The 18,858-nt window shown below is 39.2% G+C and overlaps 1 protein-coding gene across 1 annotated transcript; it reads left to right on the top strand.

The window, feature by feature from the left end:
* Positions 1-9,670: 9,670 nt before the first annotated feature.
* Positions 9,671-17,341, top strand: tmem161a (transmembrane protein 161A). Its single transcript, XM_023273532.3, has 11 exons — positions 9,671-9,815; positions 10,580-10,683; positions 10,772-10,855; positions 11,043-11,134; positions 11,333-11,489; positions 11,806-12,021; positions 12,222-12,365; positions 12,461-12,574; positions 12,708-12,882; positions 13,037-13,133; positions 14,370-17,341. Exons 1-11 carry the CDS (start codon positions 9,813-9,815, stop codon positions 14,672-14,674), a joined length of 1,491 nt encoding a protein of 496 aa, XP_023129300.1. The 5' UTR covers positions 9,671-9,812; the 3' UTR covers positions 14,675-17,341.
* Positions 17,342-18,858: the final 1,517 nt, after the last annotated feature.

The following is an 18,858-nucleotide window of genomic DNA, read 5'->3' as shown; positions in this document are numbered from 1 at the left end:
AGCATATATTTATCTAAAAAGCAAGTAATACTTCCTCAAATACATTTTGGAGTTAGAGGCCTTCTTAGATGGACAGGGTTCCTTTTCTACCTGCAGGGCTGACAAAACAGTTATTCTTTTTTCATGATTCAAAACACGAGGTAAAATCCAATATCATATTTGCTTTATTATATCAAGAAGATATAAGTGCAGATCTGATTAAAATGGGGGAAAACGTATTTTAAAAAGTAGCTACAAGAAGGCTAATAATAAACACATGTAGTGTCATTTAATATATTTGTTCTTGTTGTACACAGAAGTGAAAGACAATAATGTAAAAATACAGTCTGATGCGCCAAATTGTGTTTGCGTATCCCTTGTGCGCCCTCGTAGCCATCTGTGCCAGTGGATGATCCATGGGATCATCTATGCCACCAGAAACACAAGCACCCAGTGAAACAGAATTAGCATTGTGCATTTACGTAATTACAGTCGAAGTGTGTAATCAGTCATGTCTCCCAAATCCAGAAACTGTGTGAGGACGAACCAGAGGAGCAGCTTAATGCACATCAACCTAATCTGGAAAACAAACGAGCACATATAGTCAGTGGATACAGTACATATATGAGGCCACATGCATTGTACAGACACAATAGGTGTGCAGCTTGTGCATAATAAACCAATTTATGGGAGAAATGTACCTCTATTGTGGTGCACAGAGGAAGGATGCATCTGCAGATTTGACATCATGTGCAAATATTCATGATTTCAATGCAAGAAGTGGGATTTATTGAATGCTTTTGTTACCTGATAAACAGAGTAGACATTCAGACATGCAAGTCATAAATAATGCCTGAAATTCTATTTAGCTGCCTAATTTTCAGTGTCTTGTGCAGGCAGTCACATTGAAGAACAGAGCAAATTGTTCATGTTATTAGCAAAAAATGTGTTTTTTCCTGATTTGGAAAAAAAGACCTACATGAAACCAAGCTTTCTAAATACTTGAAGCCACAAATTTGGGATAAGTGATGCAAAAATGTGAGTTTTGGCATTTCTACAGTAGAAACCTTCAGCTGTTACAGTACATTAAAGTCTTACTGTGAGTGGAATGTAACCAGAAAGACTTCCAACATGATGAACATGCAATTTGTTTGCTGAGAAGCAAAAACAGAAGCATCTGACTGTATCTCATTTGTGTACAGCACAGGAAGATCCTTTTACGCATCGCCTTCGTAGACTCTTTCTGTGTTCTTTTCTACAATCCTCCTTATGATACACGAGTCTGGTAATTAACAGTCATGAGTCTCGCTCCTCTTTTAAATAAATCCCTGTGACAAAGCAGATCTGGCCCTCCATAGCTGGTTCCCACAGCTTTAACCCTCCACCCAACACACTGCAGAGGAGGCAGCAGTTAGGGAAGAGACAAAAAGGGGAAAAGAGCGGGGAAAATGAAGGGAGACGAGAAGAGGAGAGGGGGGATAAAAACAAGGGGGGAGTTTCCTTTGACGAGGCACCATTGCAACATTTGCATATATTCAAATCAGCCGATGAATGGCATGCATGAGGGCGAACAAAGACGAGCCAATGGGAGGCCTGCGTCCCTGCTGTGGGCTCAGAAGCAGCCGCCGGTATCCCAGCAGTACCCTGGGAGAAACACAGGGAAGTGGTGTGGGAACCGAGAGGCCCCCCAAGCTGTGCAAAAGGGAGGCGAGCCACTTGTAGCCCGTAGTGAATTAGCATTTTATTTGTGTCCATTTTCCTCAGTAATTTCTGCCCCAGCACTTCAGCCACAGATGGCTAACATGCAGAGGGATTAGCATTTGTGTCAGAGATGATAATGATGGAAGTGTTTTTCCAGACCCAGACAGAGACGTTTCTTCTCTCGGTGCTGACTGACGTTTTAACGTGGGAGATGATGGGCAAATGTGCAGAATATTTCAGTCATTTCTGCATCCGTTTGTTTGCAATCAAAGGCAAATGCTTCCATTAGAAAAGCACATGAGAGGATGAAGCTATAGCAGATATCCACATGCAAAAAGGTTACAAATTACAGCAAGCGAGGGAAAGGAGCAAGAGATAGAGAAACAGACAGTTATTTCTTAAAATATTGATATGCAAAACTCAAATTCTAATTACAACCTGATCGCTCCATTTCCCCACAATCCCACAAACCAATTGCTTCAAGGTGCAGTCTGGAGTTGCATCGATGCCTCACAAAGATCAAACGCAGAGGCTGATATCGAGCCGAACAACTAATTTCACGTGATTTATGTTTACAGATGTTTCGCCCATCGGAGATGCTGCCGCTGCTTCGTCGCACAAAAACTCTATTTGATCAGATCTGCAGCCCCTTATTGAAATGTCATGCTCTCGCGCGCAAATTCATGGGGCAAAAGATCAGACACATTTTCAGCAGAAGGGGTGCCACCAATTAGCAGAAAGTGGGGAATGCAATCAACTTCACGAGACCACCCAAATAACACGGACACACATTGTAAACACATATTTGAATGCCATGAATGGTTTGCGGTGAGAGATCGTTATAAGCTGCTGGAAATACTTTGCACCGTTGGGGGGCACGAGGCCTCTGCTTTTACAGAGGATGAGCTGATATTATAATGCATGTACAGGCCGCTGAGTGTGTGTGGACAATCACCGGTACCCTGAGTGACCAAGCGTAGCACAAATGAAGGATGCATCGAAGCACTCAGAGCTGTCTGTCCTCACACTGCATCATTCCCCAGACACCTCATGGCTTCGCTGTAATCTGAGACACAAAGATCATGTTAATACATTAACAAATCACAAAGATTTGTCAGCCGGTGTAAAGATAACCAAGTGTTTCTTATTTTTATCTGTCAAAATGGAAAAATAATGCTTTAATACACGATTACATCAAAATGTGTGCACTCCTTTTTTTTGGACTCGTCCCTGGTGTTCAGTGTTTTAATGCCAAAGCAGAGAGTAAGAGAAGCATATCTGAGACTTTAAGCTTCACAATTTGCATAATGTTTGTTTTCTTCCAATGAAATGTTAAGATACATGATGGTGGAAGCATGAAAGCAGGAGATTATCATTAGTGGGATCACACAGAGGCATTCAGGGGTACCGAGGAAGAACAAGGAACTAAGATGGATAAAATTTTACATTTTAATTGGAGATGAAGAGTGGAAGCATGTTGGTAAATTAAAACTGCTTTACTGGTATCCTTATTACATATTTTAAACATTTCCATGCTTTGCATATAACAGATGTGTTTTAACTGATAAATGTCTGCCCAGGATGTTTAAAATATACATTTAGTTTGTTTAACTGTAAAAATATCCTGTAAAAAATGAAAGTTTGTGAACAACTTATTATTATTCTACAGATTGTCAATGTTTGGTTAAATTACAGCCAATAACTAGTGTAGAAAACTTTCGCAGTGAGAAAGTATTCATTTACTAGCTAACTGTAAAACAAAACGAGAAAACAGGCCAAAACTGTCAATATTGTTCACATCACTATCTATATTTGTTACTGTAATTAAGTCAGCAAAAATATGATTATTTTACAGATATTTGTTGTAATTTTAAAAATCTGTATATTAGAGACAAAAAAAGCGGTAGATCATTTTTACTTTACAGATTGCCCTCATTTTGTGAAAGTACAGATAACTAGTAAAGTCACAATATGAAAGCTTGAATTTACTAGTTAAACATAAAATTATTTATAAATAAACAAAAAGCTAAAACTGTCAATACACAATGCGTCCAAATGAGAAATCTGTATTTGCAAATATATAAATAAAAAATCTGTGAAATTTACAGCAAAATAGCTGCAGCTGTGGTTGCAAGACATTAACTGTAAAGAAAAAAAATGTATAAAATACATACACTAACCTGTTTATTGCAAATTGCTGAAAAATAACAGCAGAAACATAAACCTGTTTAAATTCTTAAATCTAATTATTTTAAAACAACAGATATAGACTGTAAACTTAAATACACAGACTGTGATAAACACAGTACAAATGTATGATATATTATGGTATATTATTGCAAAATTAAAATTTACAGTAACTTACCAACAGCTGTAGTTGCTAGAATTTTCCTGCACAATATACAGTACAAAACATAGAGCATTATGGCATAGATTTCACAGCTAACACCTGCTTACGGTAAAAAAAAAAAAAAAAAAATGTTCATTGTAAACAAACAGTAAATTGTAACTGCAAAAACATGTTTTGAAGTTAGACATTCTCTCTGAAAGCCAAACTGATCTGGTTAGTTGTCCAATGCACTCAAAGCAGTGTGGAGATCCTAGCATGTGTCCTTATTTATGAAGGGACGAATAAATTTGGAAAAAAATAGCCACTTGCACTGACTGATCAAGACAAATTAGTCACAGAGTCCAGACTTGACAGAAGAGGGTATTCAACATGGGACAGTCTAACGTGACGCTAAGAAACGGAACCTTAAAGTGTGTGTTGTCACCGGTTCAGCTGAAGGCCTCTTATGCTGCTCATCAGATTTTCACTGTGAACAATCCAGCACAATCCTCTCTGCAGCCACAAAACAGAAGTAAAGCAAGAAAGTTAGTCTGATGCAATGCTTGAGCGTGGCTCCTACACAAAGAGATAAACCATAATCATTCTATTGGTAAACTGAACTTCAAAAAGCTGGATATAGAAGAAACCAGCATTCTAATATAGTTTAGACATCTCATTTATAAGATAATCAGGAAGAAAGATAGAAACAGTAACCATACCTATTTGTTTTATCTCTGGATGCTTCCACTCACACAATCACACAATAACATTTTTTACAGGAAAAACTGCGACAAACTTGGCAAATAATCATAGATGAAGTACAAATCAATGAAATAGCCAACAATTATCAAAGTAAATATCAAAGCAAAAACACATTTTTACAAATAAAAAAAGCACAAATTGTTCCAGTGTTTGCATGAAAAGTTCAATGGACCAAATTTTGTAGTTATAGAAGACAAGATGTTGCATCATTGAACTTGGTGTTGTGCAAATGTGTGGTGATAGTTTGACTGCTTGAATGGAGGCATCTCTGTACGTATGTTAATTGTGAAGAGTGAAATAAATGCAGATAATGGGGATGATATTCTACAGCACTGAAAAAGAAATATAAACAAAAATTTAAGGGCAGTACTTGTTCTAAAGACTATCAATTAAATGTACTCACCAAAGCTGAGCACTGACATTGATGTAGACAAATAACTTTGCTGGACATCTAAGATTCCTGCACAGTTGGCAGCACTGTGTTCTCTAGCTGAAACATAATGAGGAGGAAGCCAAATAAATGTTTCTTGTTTAATAACTGCATGGGTAAGTTATAGGAATAATAAGAATATGCTCAAGTTTCTATTTCTATTATTGTAAATGATTGAGCATTAAAAGGGACATAACTGAGGTGGTTCTTATAAACAACTGCAATGCTCCACCACAACCTGTGGACCTCGGAGCACTCTGGAGGTAGGCGGACAAAGCAACACAAGAGGGAAGCAATCTGCTGGTTAAAGCAAAGTCTCTATAAGGAATACAATAAATCTAAAATACATATATAACATGAACAAAAAAAGCTTTATTTTAACGTGATCAAATTCTGAAAAGTCCAAAAACAAACTGAAGAAAGAGACTTGAATGGCTGTGACTGGAATGAAGCTGAAAGCTTATGTAAAGCCTAGATTTATACACTGCTTAGAGTCAGCAATTGGATACAACATCTGAATATAAAGCAGCTACAGAACACCTACAAAAAGAGATTCTAAAGCTGTCTGTGGTTAAATTCACATACACCGAACTGCACAGCATCTTACCACTTTTAATCCCTGACAAGACTGAAATCTGATCAGAAAAGTTGACTCATAGGACTTCAAAGAAGTTGACAAGGTCTGTGTCAAGTACAGCAGCTGGTAGACTTGTAAGAAAGAAAAATAAAAGACAGGAGGCTATGTAGCACATCCTCACTGAAAGACAAAATCATCTCAGACATGAACTCTTTCACAATTTTCAAGGCACACATTAAACACAATGAAATGGTTAAGTCTACACTCCAAAACATGAACAGCTGGGATTCCCAAGTGACTTGCCAGGCAGAACATTTAACACATATTAATGCAGTGATTGATGTTCAATTCCAGTTTGGGTCCTTTGCAGCACATCATTCCTTCCTCTTGCACTGTTTCCTGTCATCTCTACTACCGCTGTCCAATAGATCAGAATTGCATTGCCTGAAAGGTGGCAGGAGCAAAAAGCTAAATCTTTTACAATTGTAAGACCACTTCATATATACAACAGCAGTGTGTAAATGGTATATGGTCTGTATTTATATAGCGCTTTACTATACCGGAAACGATACCCAAAGCGCTTTACGTTATACATCACATTCACCCATTCACACACACATTCACACACTGATGGCGGAAGCTGCCATGCAAGGCGCTAACCACGACCCACCAGGAGCAGTTAGGGGTTCGGTGTGACATGAGCTCTCCAGGCGAGGATCGAACCGGTAACCCTCCAGACGGCCACTCTACCCACTGAGCCATGCCGCCCCAATACACATTAATCCAGACAGTGTACTTGTCTACACAACAGTAATGGTTACCGGAGCAGATTCACTATACCTGTGGTAGAAATTAGCCTTCAAAGAGCCTTCATAAAGTGATCCCCTGCCAAACCGTGACTGCAGTCTGTTGGAAGAGATATCATTTTGCCACTGCTACATCCTACCTGCTCTGTGGTCTTGATTATGACCGATCCAGTTGTTTTTACCTACTGAAATAGCTTAAAGGGACCTGTTCAACTCATGTAATGCAGCTTTACATTTGCCAAATTGTGAGTACAGCCCCTACATTGTGACTGTAATGCAAAAGAGGTTATTTTTTTTATACATATAAGGCATCCATAAATTAAATCATTTACAGCTGAGAAAGAATATTAGAGACACCATATCCTAAACATTGGGGAAAATACTATAGTATTGTTTATAATCATCTTAAATGTCAGGCTTAATCACACTATTAACTGTTTCATCTCTAAAGTTTCACAAAATGCACACCTTTTCTATGATCTCAGTAATAAAAATGATGTTCCTTTGACCACTTTTTGGCAGAACATCTGTTCCAAAGCGCTTAAACAAACACCGTGACAATTACGACGACGTTTGGAATGAAGAATAAGTCCTCCAAGTCTTACACCGACTTGTAACACAAACTATTTAGCAGTTAGCTAGCTAACACTAAACAACAACAACAAGTCCGCTGTTACATCGACATTATTAGACAAGACTCAAACTGTGCCAAATGGTTAGTCAAATTTTAAGCGAACTACTCAAATAATCAGTCAGTTATAGCTAGCTTAATACAAAACTACAGAAAAGTCACCGTTAGTTATGATAACATTAGCGTGCCGTAGTAAACCTTTAACGTGCCGTTATTAGGAACCCAAACGAAGCTTTAATAAACACACTAACTCACTCAGACTCACGCCATGTCTGTTAACATACTTACCCTGACACGAGAAGTCCATTTCTAGACAAAAGTTGGTACGTTTAGCTTCAGATTAGCTCCACAGCGTCACGGCAAATTGACGCCGGTGTCAAAGGTCAACTTCCGTTTCCGGTTTTAAAAAATTAAAAGATGTAAACAAATGTAAGTTTACAACAGTAGCTGCCCTTATTAGAAAAGGCATTACTTTATTTTACTGACACAGCAAATTTATCGATATTTGCTTTTATATTGTCATATTCACAGTGATTTAAATTTTCATAATATTTTTTTTCTTCATTATCAAAATTAGAAGTAGTAAAAATTCTAAAATAAATTTTTAAAAAAATTCCTTCAGAGTGTGTGATAGCCCCTCGGCTTATCTAAGTGGTGGTATCTGAATCCCATCCTAAATGGAGTCCACTTTAGATTGCATGTGGGCCAATGCAGATCCTGCTTTGGCCCCTCAGATAATTTTACAGGTGGTATGTGGGCCAGCAGAGTGACTTCTTTTTTTTTAATATGTGTGGTATCTTGTTCCACTTTCTGAGGTTGTTTGCGGGGCCGGAGAGGGTCTGCTTTGGCCCCATGGCTTATTTTATTTTTTTCGTAAAATGTTGTGGCCCGTGGGGTTTATCGATTAATTGAAATTAATTCATTTATCATTGACATGGGCAGGTGCCAGACAAAAGACACAAACGAGAGTAGAATAGTAAACCATGCTTATGTGTGTGTATTAAAAGCAGGGGTGAGACAAATGATGAAAAATTATCTGCAGAAAAATTAATAACTGAAAGCCATACAAAATATATGACAGCTTTACTGCATTATATTGAATTAAACCCTGCATTGTGTGTTTTTCTTTACACAAATAAAGGCATTTCCACCTTACATATGAGCAGAAAAGGTACAAACTGGTGCATAATGCTGGATATGAAATGCGTGATACTCAAAATTCACTAGGGATGATGCCCGTAATTACAGTTTTTCTCAGTCGCTTTGGTACATTTCTTGAGTCATCCTCGACACTTGCAAAACAGTAAGTGCATTTCTCAGAACAACTTGTACAAATAGCAAAACACCATGGATTACCTGCAAAAGCAAATCTCTTGCTCAAAATCCTCAGTTCATCTCTCAAAAGTAAATATCCGTATCAATGAACATGTCAGTGGCATCAGAATGACCAGTCCTGGTGTAATTGTGTGGATCAGACAGTCAGATTACTCAGTCATGTTGTCATTATAACAGTTTTCTCTGGAGGGATGTTCTGATGTAAACTATGGCTAAAGTTTTGATGACAGTTATTGTAAATTGTAAGTTACACCTTAGTTTATGTGGGAGATTGATTTCAAAAGACTGGACAAGATTCACATTTACGCTTTTACTGTTTGTATTGTAATTTGTTGACAGCCCATGTTATTGTGATACAGAAAGGAAAACAGTGATGCATAGCACAAAGAAAAAGCAAAAAAACTAAAGTAGAAATGTGAACATAGGACAGTCTCCTTAGGGAAAACTATACGTGCAGTGATGTAGGAATTACATTACAGTCTTCCTACACCTCCTGACGTTCCTGTCTGCTGGGACACAAATTCTCATCCACATCACAAATATCTTCTCTTGTGTCTTTGAGTGATTTCAGAAAACTCTAACCCTTCACACATTTCCCTTTGTTAAAGAAAGTCAAGATTCACCTGGGAGCAATTTACCAATTCAGGACGGATTTCGAAAAAAGTCTAATGGACATGTATAGAAATATCCTTGACATATTATGACAACTTGTTCAACCATTTTGCATTTAAAGACTGATGCAATGAACTAATGCCTAAATGTTGTGGAGGGTGAGACTATTCAACAGAGACCCATTAGAATACATTTAGATCAACATGACATAAGCAACTGATAATAGCAGAGAATTGTACATAATCATTTGCATGGATTTACCAATGCATTTGCAACTTGTTCAAAGAAATGAGAAACTGCTTTTTTGATGTGCACAAGTGACACAATGATGTGGAGATTGAAGAAGTAGTTTTGAGAATTTCAATTCTAATCTGAGAAATGAACCAAAGCGACTGAGAAAAACTGTAAATGTGCCCTACCCCGATGTTCAAAAGACATCTACGTTCACCTGAAGCAGCAGCGACAGTCATTATGAATGCTGGGATTTCCTGAGCTTTCGAGGAGCATCTGAAGGCACCTCGTCGCACGACTACATCCGGGACGTTCAGCTGCTACACATGTCAGTGGGTTCAGCTGTCAAGACTTTCCTACACGTAAAGAAGAAGATCCGGCAGCTGCTCTGGTTTTAAACACATCTTTTACGAGAAGACATGGTAACTTTACTTACACCCTCGTACAAATACACCTAACACTGTGCTTCGCGTGTCTCTCCGTCAAGTTCATTTAGCTCGTTACTGAGGACTGAGAGAGCTAGGTTGCTAACGGCAGCTAGCTGGCTAACGCCTGCTGCAGCGCTGACAGGTGGTGGAGTTTAGCTAAATTTAGCACTATAGCCATTTGCTAAGTTTCATTCATTTTCCAGGATCTTTCAACGCATCGTGTGTTTGAGTGTGCTGGAGTTTCTCTCTTGCTGCTTTCAGCTTTTTTTTTTTTTTTAGCATGATATGTGATTTAGCCTCTGCTACAGCCTGTAGACTCGTAGCCAAAACTGCTTTGTCTCTAAACTTTCCCTCTCTGCTGCACCACCTACTCATACATTATGTTCTCATGTGCTAGTTGTGGGGCTTCAGAGTTAGTTTTTCTCACTCTCGATCATCCTCGACATTTGGAAAACTGTAAGTGCATTTCTCAAAACAATTCGTACAAATAGCAAAACATCATGGATTACCTGCAAAAGCCCGTCTCTTGCTCAAAATCCTTATTTCATCTCTCAAAAGTAAATATCTGTGTCAACGAACATGTCAGTGGCATTAGAATGACAAATCATTATGTCATTGTGTGGATAAGACAGTCACAAGTGACACAATGATGTGAAGATTGAAGAAGTAGTTTTGAGAATTTCAATTCTGCTCTGAGAAATCAACCAAAGCGACTGAGAAAAACTGTAATCATGAGTGTGTTTTCCTCTGTCTGACAGGCACTGATGGGAGTTCAGCTGGTGGTCAGCTTGCTGGCCGCCAGCATTATGCAGAGGATGGCTCCACATTGCTCCTTTGCACGCTGGCTCCTCTGCAATGGCAGGTATTGTCTCCTTTACAGTCAGTTTGCCACATTACACACTTGCTTTCCTGTGCACTTTTTACATACATGTGCCTGTTGTTCTTTCCAGTTTGTTCCGATTCAAACACCCTTCAGAAGGAGAGCTGTGTGCGCTGGCTGGAAAGCAGATGCCCAAACTAAACAGAAGAGACAGGTAGGAGATTAGAAGAAGATTTTTCTCTAAATTTCTGAATCTTAGCACAATAATAGAGCAGATTTGCACCTCCTTTTGGAAATGCTCAGCTTCACTAATGAAAACCACAGACACAACCATTCTAGTATGGCTGCTAATGTACGTCTGATTTCTGTATCTCAATATGGTCCTCTATGTTTGTTTGTAGGAGACAGAATGGAGAGAGCAAACCTCTGACTGTGCCCAAAGACATTGACCTTCACCTAGAGAAAGCTCCAGTCAACGTAATGGACGCTCTCGGTAAAACAAACACACCTTTATCTACATCAGTCACCTTTTGCGAGTACAAACAGTCCTGTAAGGTCAACTGTTAGCTACTAACCTCACAATACATGTACAGTTATTTTTCAGTATATTTTGCTGCTTGACAACATTCTAGTAGTAGTATCTGCTTTTTAATTTAGAGTTGTTTTTTTTTTTTGTTTCTCTCCTTCTCAGTGCTGCGGTTTTTCCTGGAGTACCAGTGGCTTATAGATTTTGCTGTTTATGCAATGGGTGTCTTCCTGTTCACTGAGTGTTACTACAGCGTGGTAGATGCCAGCAAAGAGGTCAATATTGGAGCCATCTGGTGTGTCTTAACTGTGTTGTTCAGTCTGTATCCTTTAACTGTGAAATAACAGTCAAAACTATCCATAAAAAACATAATTATCTCGTTTTTAAGCTGCATTTGTCTGTCTTTTTTGCATGATTAAATAGCAAATGTGGTGAAGCATCGAGTTAAGTCTTCATCAGTGCGTTATTTTATAATCTCAGTGTGAGCTAGCAGTAAAAAGTTCTATGGAAATAGAACTTGTGCATTGAAGTATAACCTTTGGAGTCTTAAAATTAGTTAATGAGCTTAAAATAAAGTGTCCTTGCTAAAATATATCTTGGCCAGGATGAGTTGCTTCCACTTAACCCAGAGCCCTCAGAAAGACCCTTCACACTCTGATGAGCCACTATTTCCGCTCTGAAGAGGGCGGCGAGCGCTCAGTTTGCCTCGCCTTTGGTTTTCTGTCTCTGCTCGTGGCCATGCTGGTGCTGGTGGTCAGAGAGGACTACCTGGAGTTTGGCTTAGAGTCCGGATTTTCCAGCCTATTTGACAACTTGGAAGTTTTTGCCAAGCAGCAGGGCTACGCTGATTGGTCGTAAGTAATTGTCCATGCAAAAACAGTGTATAACTGAAATACTGATTTATTTAGCTTATTTTTAAATTTGATTGACATTGCATCTAGCAGTCAGTGACACTACTTTTATTTAGGATAATGCAGTAGCTGGTCTGAACAGACTGTACTTGAAAATTCTGCATGCTGAATGTTAAAATCCTGGTTGTTTGTTTTGTCTGCAGAATCCCAGTGACGAAGCTGACGGTGAAGCTCGGTCTGGCTGCTGTCTGTGCTTACATTGGTGCTCTCCTTGCTTTCCCCGGACTGCGACTGGCTCAGACTCATTTAGACGCTGTACAGATGAACTCAGACCGCCCACTCATCCAGTAAGAACCATTACATGAGACAGGAGAAACACAACTTCTATAATTTTAACAGGATGCTTAGCTTTCTCTGTTGTGTTTCTGATGTTACCTGACAGGATTTTGCTGCACATGAGTTTCCTATCTCCAATCATTGTGTTGATTTTGTGGGTGAAACCTATTGCAAGAGACTTCCTGGCCAGTGCACCTCTGGGAAAGACTTCGGTCACAATGTGAGTGCTCATACATATTTGCTCTTTATCTACTCCAAGTAACCTAAATTCTAAGATAGAAACAACAATCAAAGAAATAGAAGAGAGTGGCCACCTGACTAGTTTCTGATCTCTCTCTCTCTTATTCTTGCAGAGTGTCCAGTGCAGCGTTTGACAGCATGCGTCTGTGGATCATCGTGGTTCTGTGTGTTCTGCGGCTGGTACTGACCCGCTACCACCTGCAGGCCTACCTGAACCTGGCTCAGAAGTGGGTGGAGCAGATGAAGCGGGAGGCAGGACGTATTGCAGCAATTGACATCCAACGGAAGGTCAGAGACAGTTTCATATTGAGGGAGAACTTTGAACAATGAAGAAGCAAATTGTCATTTAAATTTTTAAATTCCGAATTAGTTAGCTGACTATCTAGTTGGCATAAAAGTAAAAACTGCCTGTTGGGACTGACCTTAATATGCTCTTTTTCAGGTGACACGCGTGTTTTGCTACCTGACAGTAGTTACTCTTCAGTATCTGGTCCCTGTTCTTCTAATTCTGTTCTCCACACTGGCACTCAAAGCACTTGGTAAGTAAAATGCCCCGACCATTATTATCAAGTACACAAAATTTAAGGAAAAATCCACGTTTAATTTGGTGTTTGAACTTTTTCCCAGTCATCCAAATGTAGACTTGAAGGACTTTGTTTACTTTCCTGCTGAGAATTAGATGCATAGAATTTGGACAATCGTTCTTTTCTGTAACAGGCTATTAATTCCAGTGATTATAATACCATTCTAAATCAATTTACTTTGATATATAACATTTTTCACAACTAAACTTAAGGGCTTGCTAAAGGCAAACCAGAACTATGGCCTTTTTCAGCCAATCGTAGTACTGTATTTTTTTTCTGTATGTTAAGGTTAGCCAGGGACAAGAGTTGAAAATTTACAAAAGCTATAATTTCGGTGCAACGCATCAGTTTAGTGCTTTATATTTGGATTAGATTAAACTGTGTCCTCCTTTTCATTTACAAATAAACTAAACTAAAGGGTTAGGGTTAGTTGAAGCTGCAGGGAAGAGACAGACAGCTTGTCAATGTGTTTGGCAACTGGAAAGTAGCTCCTGCTTCTGGCCAAAAATGTTTCCAACATATAAGCGTGTCTATACCAGCCTCTTGACGTGTTACTTTCTGGTTTTAGTACAAATTATATGATAGTTTTGGCATTCTGTAGGATTTTACTGAATCTGAATCCTGCATAAAGTACATTTAAAAAAAACCCAATCTCTTTAAATCCCTACTCCCCTCATAAATAGATTGAGAAGTCAGACGCAATGCAGATTTCATAGCTAATGCATTAATTAACATTAATGAAGCCAGCCTAAATCATTCTTTATAGCTTTAGCACAAGTTGAGCAGCAGAAGATATGAAATGTTGACTGCTGATTGATATTCAGGGCTCTGATCCAGTGAAGTAACAGCTGTAACACCCTAGCATTTATGACACATTTTTCATATTCTGTGACATCCAAATAATGGTTCAAAATTGTCAGTTTAATCAGCACAAAATATTATTTTGATGCACAAGAGGTTATATAACAGTCTGTAATCAGGAGATTTCTTTTAAAGTGAACAATGAAAACAGAATGTACTGGTGGTCCAAGAGTGATGTGAAAGAGCAATGCTTCTGTTCGCTCACAGTTAGCAACAGCTGATATAATCTACTGTTTGATTATTATTATAAGTGGAGAAAGTAATAGTCAGTCAAAATTATCAATCTAATGCAAGTTTGAAGAAATCTAATAAGAAAATGGTTTCTTGCAGGGGACTTCTCCTGGGCTAACAGTGCTGAGGAGACCCCTGGGGTGACACCAGCGCTAGTGATACCCACAGCAGCTCCTGTCCTGCCTGGTAGCCTTGATGATGATGAAGATGGGATGGAGGACATGGAGGAGGACATCCAGGCCACAGTAGCTCGTCTGTCAGAGACCTTCTCAGCGCTCCGGTCCGTCCTCACTCCCCTTTTCTTCCGAGGTTTCTTCGCCTTCCTCACCTGGTGGGTTGCTGCCTGCCAGGTCATCAGCTCTCTGTTCGGCATCTACTTCCACCAGTACCTCATGCAGAACTAACTGAGGATAACGAAGTGCCATACTTCTCTACATGCAATGCAACTCCAGCTCTCCACTAACATTACGCTGTCCCAAAGGATCCTGCAGACAGCAACAGGGATATTTCATTAAAACACACAACTACAGACAGGTTTCTGGATGCAACAGGAATTCTGACCATGTTGGACACAGTCTGTTGCGATGTTGACGGCCTTGTTGTCGACTTTTGAGACCAGCAGGTTACTGGCGTCAATGACACAATTATTAAGAGAGAACTGGGCCTGTATCACAAAGCAGCTCAACTTAGTTTGATTCACTCTCTTTTAGGTAACTTTACTGAGGTTTGGACTGGCAGTCTTGGATTAACCTGTAGCACAAAGCTACTTCTGAAGAAACATAGTTGATATTTAGCTGTTTGGTATATTTAGCTAGTTAGCATATGCTGCATTTACTGTCCCTTTCAATGCCTCTTTTTCTGTGCAAAAATAAGAACGTACACAAACTAAAACATGCACGGAACATGCTAGAATACTGTTCGTTCCGAGCCACTTTTTTTGTTTTCCTTTTATAGTGCCAATACCAGATTTTGAATATCAATTTTTTTCAACACACAACATACACCTAAGCGGGTTCAAAGGATGCTGTATTTTGACAGAATTTTGCACAAACTGTAATTGATTAGTATCACTGACTCTACCTTTAAATGTGGGTTTGCTAATCCAAGCACATTCATGTTCACTTTCATCATCAAAACAACTGTGATTGGAATATTTAATATGACACAACCCAGAGCAAAGTGAAACGGTTAGATAAAAGCTGGATGAATAGGAGAAATTAAGGCACTAGATGAGTGTGGAGTTATAATGTAGGCCCTTTTTTAAGTAAAGCATTTCAAACATACTCAAGAGTCCAAAAAAAGTGACATTTTGTTGCCTGTCAGTCTCATTTTAATCGAACCACACAGTTAATGAAAGTACAGATATAGAACAAAAAACAAACACATTAAAGGCTGGATTAGGTCTGTCTTTACTTAGCTAATACTTTACTTCCCCTCTGATAAATAGTGATTGCGACGGCGCACTCAGTTAATATAGAGCAATAATAATCATTAATTAGATGGTAAAATAGTGATCTGTTTGTTAAAAACACAGTAGGGCTGCAATTAATGAATATTGTCATAATCAGTTAATCTGCTGATTCTTTTCTTGATTAACTAATTCTTTTGCCTCTAAATTGTCAGATAACTGTGAAAAATTGTGTTTCCTAAAGCCTAAGATGATGTTGTCAGACATCTCGTTTAGTCCATAACCCCAAAGATGTTCAGCTTACTGTCACAAAACTGTAAAAATTTGTAATTCTGGAATCAAAGATTTAAACTGATTAATTGCTCATCAAAAGACTTGATGATTCATTCAATAGTTGACAATTAATTGCAGTTTGGGAACCTTCCTTTGATCTGTCAAAGTAAGCAATATGATTTAAGTTTTATATGAAATCTTTCTTTCTTGACTTTATTGTGAGCTCAGAACATGCCAGGATCCTATAGAAGCAATGACTCCAGTTTTCCAGTGTTTTTGTTTTTCTTTTCTGTTGGACAACAGAATTGTATGATATCGTTCCATGGTAACTTAGCTAGGCTAAAAGTGAGTCAGCTTCATGATATCATAAAACCTGAAACATCCCACTGATCTCTCTTTGTGATACAGGCCTCAGTGTCATCTTCCAGCTACTTTTGCAGAACATTTCTCTGCAACTGTTCACGTGTATCTATGCCAGTGTTCCCTGTTTTGTTCTCAATAGAACTCTGTTAAATGCTGCATTTGAGATATTTAATGGTACCAGGGTGGGTATTCTTACTTGAGACTGAGTAATGAGACAATGTATTTTTGTGAGGGTCCTTTTGTGGCCCTTAAAGAACCGATTCAAGAGTGCTAAATGTTTTTTTTTTTCTTGTCTTTTCTGCTGTTTGTATTTCTTATTCTGCAGTGACGTAGTGGAGCTCAGATCGTGTAACGCAGGTGATGGAGAATGGCTGTAGTTGTGGTTGTGTGTTAGTGTCTGAAAGCCAAACGCTTAAGAGCTTCTGCTTGTTTTATCCGAAGTGCCTGGGAGCTCAGGAATTTTTAGTCTGTTTTAAAGCCTCCCTCCTTCCTGTTCATGCGTATTTAGAACAAATAGAATCTGATATGTTATAATTAACACTCTGAACACTTTTCAGTTGTCTTTAAACACTACTCATTAGCAACGTTTTAAGTTGCAGTGTCTTAATTAGCTTCATCAGCTTTTAGTTTCTGCTTTTTTATATATATATATATATATATATAGTCTTTCAGCCATGTACATGTCAGCTTAATCACAGCCTTCTTTCAATCTGTCCTAGTCACTGTGTTTTATTTATTTATTTATGATGCATCGCCTCAAATAACTTTTGTCATCCAGAAATGATGCAGATTCTGTAATTCTGTACATTTCTTGTATTCTGTGTGTATTTTTTTAGATAGTGTATTGAAATCAAATGCTCTGAAATCATTTTACTGTGAAGTTTATATGAAAATGTTGCTTTTTTGAGATTTTTCTGAATGCATGGTATGCAGTTTTGTTTTTTTTTGTTGTTGTAACCCAATTGCTTTTATTATTTTTTTTGTGTGTGTGGGAGATAATTAAATCATCTACTTTTTTTCCATGGCATTCTTGAGGTTTCTCGCTTAATTCTGCCTTCCTGTCAAGGAGCGTGGGAGATATCGCAGATAAAACATTTCCTTTTCAAGAACTGGTGCTGCAATTGACAAAAGACATCATGCATGACAATGGGGTGTCTCGCCACTGTGCTGGGTCCTGATCTCTGACCCCAACCTCCTGAGAAGATCATGCTTTAATCACTGATAATTGCTATGAACCTGATGCCCTGCTGCAGTCTGGGAAGAAATATGGTGGCAGCTGCAGCAGGAAGTGTTACATTTTCTTTTTTTCCATTTGGTGCAGCAGTTTCTAATAATTCAGACCAGTTTATAAGCTTTGTGACATTATCAATACATTCAGATCTACATGCCAGTTGTGTCGCAGAAGTCGACGTAACCTTTCAGAGCTTTCTTGTCAGAGCGCTGACATGATTCATCGGTGATATCATGTGATTTCCATGTCCAATCAAAGTTCCCGAAGGTTTCCTCCAATTTAGGGGCCAAGATGGGCAGCTCGGTGTCTTTTTATGCACCGGTGACGTGCTTCAGTGGAGGATATCAACAGCAAAGTGCACCAGTTAACAACCCCAAACATTTCCAGGGGAAAAAAATGCTCCTGATAAATAATGTGATTTAGAAGTGTGTGTGCATGAGAAACATCCTCCTTCCACCCACCGTGACCAGTCGAGCTGGGCGAGAGCCTAATGAAGCAAAAGGTGACAGGGCTGACATATTTATATAATCACATTACTTATGTGCATCTGTGCTGCTGGAGGCCTCGGGGCCCCTCCGGTCTGCTCCGTGGACTGCAGCAGGCCGAGTCGGGCGGCAGTGGTTGGCTGTGGTTGCTATAGAGACTGGGATTTGCGTGGGTGTGTGTGTGTGTGTGCCAGAAACCAGGACCCAGACATGCCCTACAGACTGGGCCCAGCCTGGTCTCTGGGGAGCAGACCAGACATGACCCCAGCGAGAGTCTCTTTTCATTTAGGGAGGAGAGACGACAGAGATGGACCAGGCCTCGACTCCTCCACGTTTCTTCCCCTTTGGCTATTAGTTGAAATGGAAAAGGCAGGCAAATGCTCTACTGGGGAAGCATAATAAAGCGTTCAGCAGGCATGGTATCTGTGAGACAACCAGCTGTGGAAATGAGGCTTTTTGTGCTGAATGTATTTTTATAAATAAAAAAAAAAGAGATATAAAGGTCCCCAGGCTTTTAAGTGGTCCATTCTCGTTGCTCTCGTTTGGTGGCGGGGTGGTGAGCTGTCTGACAGGGGCCTGACATGATAATGAGGGAGTGTGTGTGTGTGTGTTCAAAAGAGGGAACGAAGGTGAATAAGAGGAAATAAATGGACACATGAAAGCTACACAGTGGAGGGTGTTTCATCTGCCTTCAGACCGAATGTACCTTAAAACACACACACACACACACACACACACACACACACACACACACACACACACACACACACACACACACACACACACACACACACACACACACACACACACACACACACACATGCACAG

Source organism: Amphiprion ocellaris, chromosome 2, assembly GCF_022539595.1.
Source record: "Amphiprion ocellaris isolate individual 3 ecotype Okinawa chromosome 2, ASM2253959v1, whole genome shotgun sequence".
In the NCBI taxonomy this organism is placed as follows: Eukaryota; Metazoa; Chordata; class Actinopteri; family Pomacentridae; genus Amphiprion; species Amphiprion ocellaris.
This window is presented reverse-complemented; position numbering and strand designations above follow the sequence as displayed.